Source organism: Cyprinodon variegatus, unplaced genomic scaffold (genome assembly GCF_000732505.1).
Source record: "Cyprinodon variegatus isolate N-32 unplaced genomic scaffold, C_variegatus-1.0 Scaffold1350, whole genome shotgun sequence".
In the NCBI taxonomy this organism is placed as follows: domain Eukaryota; kingdom Metazoa; phylum Chordata; class Actinopteri; order Cyprinodontiformes; family Cyprinodontidae; genus Cyprinodon; species Cyprinodon variegatus.
This window is the reverse complement of record NW_015151803.1, coordinates 12,357-13,526: the sequence shown is the minus strand read 5'-3', so window position 1 is coordinate 13,526 and position 1,170 is coordinate 12,357. Positions and strand designations below refer to the sequence as shown.

General features: G+C 45.6%; 1 protein-coding gene across 1 annotated transcript; it reads right to left on the bottom strand.

The window, feature by feature from the left end:
- Positions 1–1,170, bottom strand: LOC107102974 (myoglobin-like). The gene is made up of 3 exons (XM_015402459.1): positions 1,066–1,170; positions 466–685; positions 1–367 (listed from the first exon to the last, which is right to left on the bottom strand). The coding sequence occupies exons 1-3, from the start codon at positions 1,146–1,148 to the stop codon at positions 227–229; spliced, it is 444 nt and encodes a 147-aa protein (XP_015257945.1). The 5' UTR covers positions 1,149–1,170; the 3' UTR covers positions 1–226.

Below are 1,170 nucleotides of genomic sequence, written 5' to 3'. Positions count from 1 at the left end.
TAAGGAGAAGCAGAGCGATTTTATTGGTCGAATCAGACAATGATTGACAGAAGAGTCAAACTTTTCATCAAGCAGCCGGTTACAGTGAAAGCGAAGCTCTTATGATGCTTCGTGGAAACGGTTGGATTAACATCAGCAGCTGTTTATTAACTAATGAACCAAGATCTTGGGTCAAAACGTGAAGCAGAAGAATTTCAGATTATTTCTAATCCAAGCCGGATTACGTTCAGCCAGTAAAGCCCAGCTCTTTGTAAGTGGCGTCCATGTCGGCGATGACGACGGCCATCACATTCTTCAGGGCCTGCTGGCCGGCGGCGTCCAGGCCGGCCTTCTCCCCCATGACCTTAGCGATGACCTCGGTGATCAGCTGGAGAGGAAACATGGAGTCAGTGGCAGGAAGAAAGAAAGAGGCATTCTGGGAAAAACGCAGCCTCAGGAGGCATTCTGGGAAAAACGCAGCCTCACCTTGAAGTTATTGATGGGGATCTTATGCTTGGTGGCGTGGCTGTTGGCCAGCGGTTTGAGGATGGCGGCGTGGTTTCCTTTGGCCTTCAGCAGCTCACCAAGCTTCTTCAGAACTGTGGCACCGTGGGCGGAAACGGCCGCATTGCTCGCCAGGTCCCCCTTGGCGAGGCCTGCAAACTTTGGGAACAGCTTCTGGGTGTCTGGGTACTCATGGAATAAACTGTGGAGAAATGTTTATGTGGTTAACGGGCGACCGGCGGCGTTTAAAGTTCGGCTTTTAGGTTCCTTTAAAATTAGCTTCTCTCACTGCAAAACAATCTAGAAATAAGGAAACATTTCTTAAATTAAAAGCATTTACCTTTAATTTGAGCGGGTAAATAAGATGCCAATGGAATTAGTATTTTACTCTTAAAATAAGATAATTAGATAATATTTAAAATAAGACAATAAGACAAGAATTTGTTTTTTCTTATTTTAAACCTAAATTATCTTGTTCCATCAGCAAAATGTCTCTTTTATCGCCTCAATTCTAGAACAAAATCACTTATCTTAAGAAAACAATGACTTATCCAGATCTGGATTTTTCCAGTGCTGACTGACCGGGTCAGAACCAGGTTCCCGTGGCCGTTATAATCCGCCTCCACCGGAGCCCAGTGCTTCAGGACCAGATCGTAGTCGGCCATCTTCAGAGGAGGAGAGAGTCTG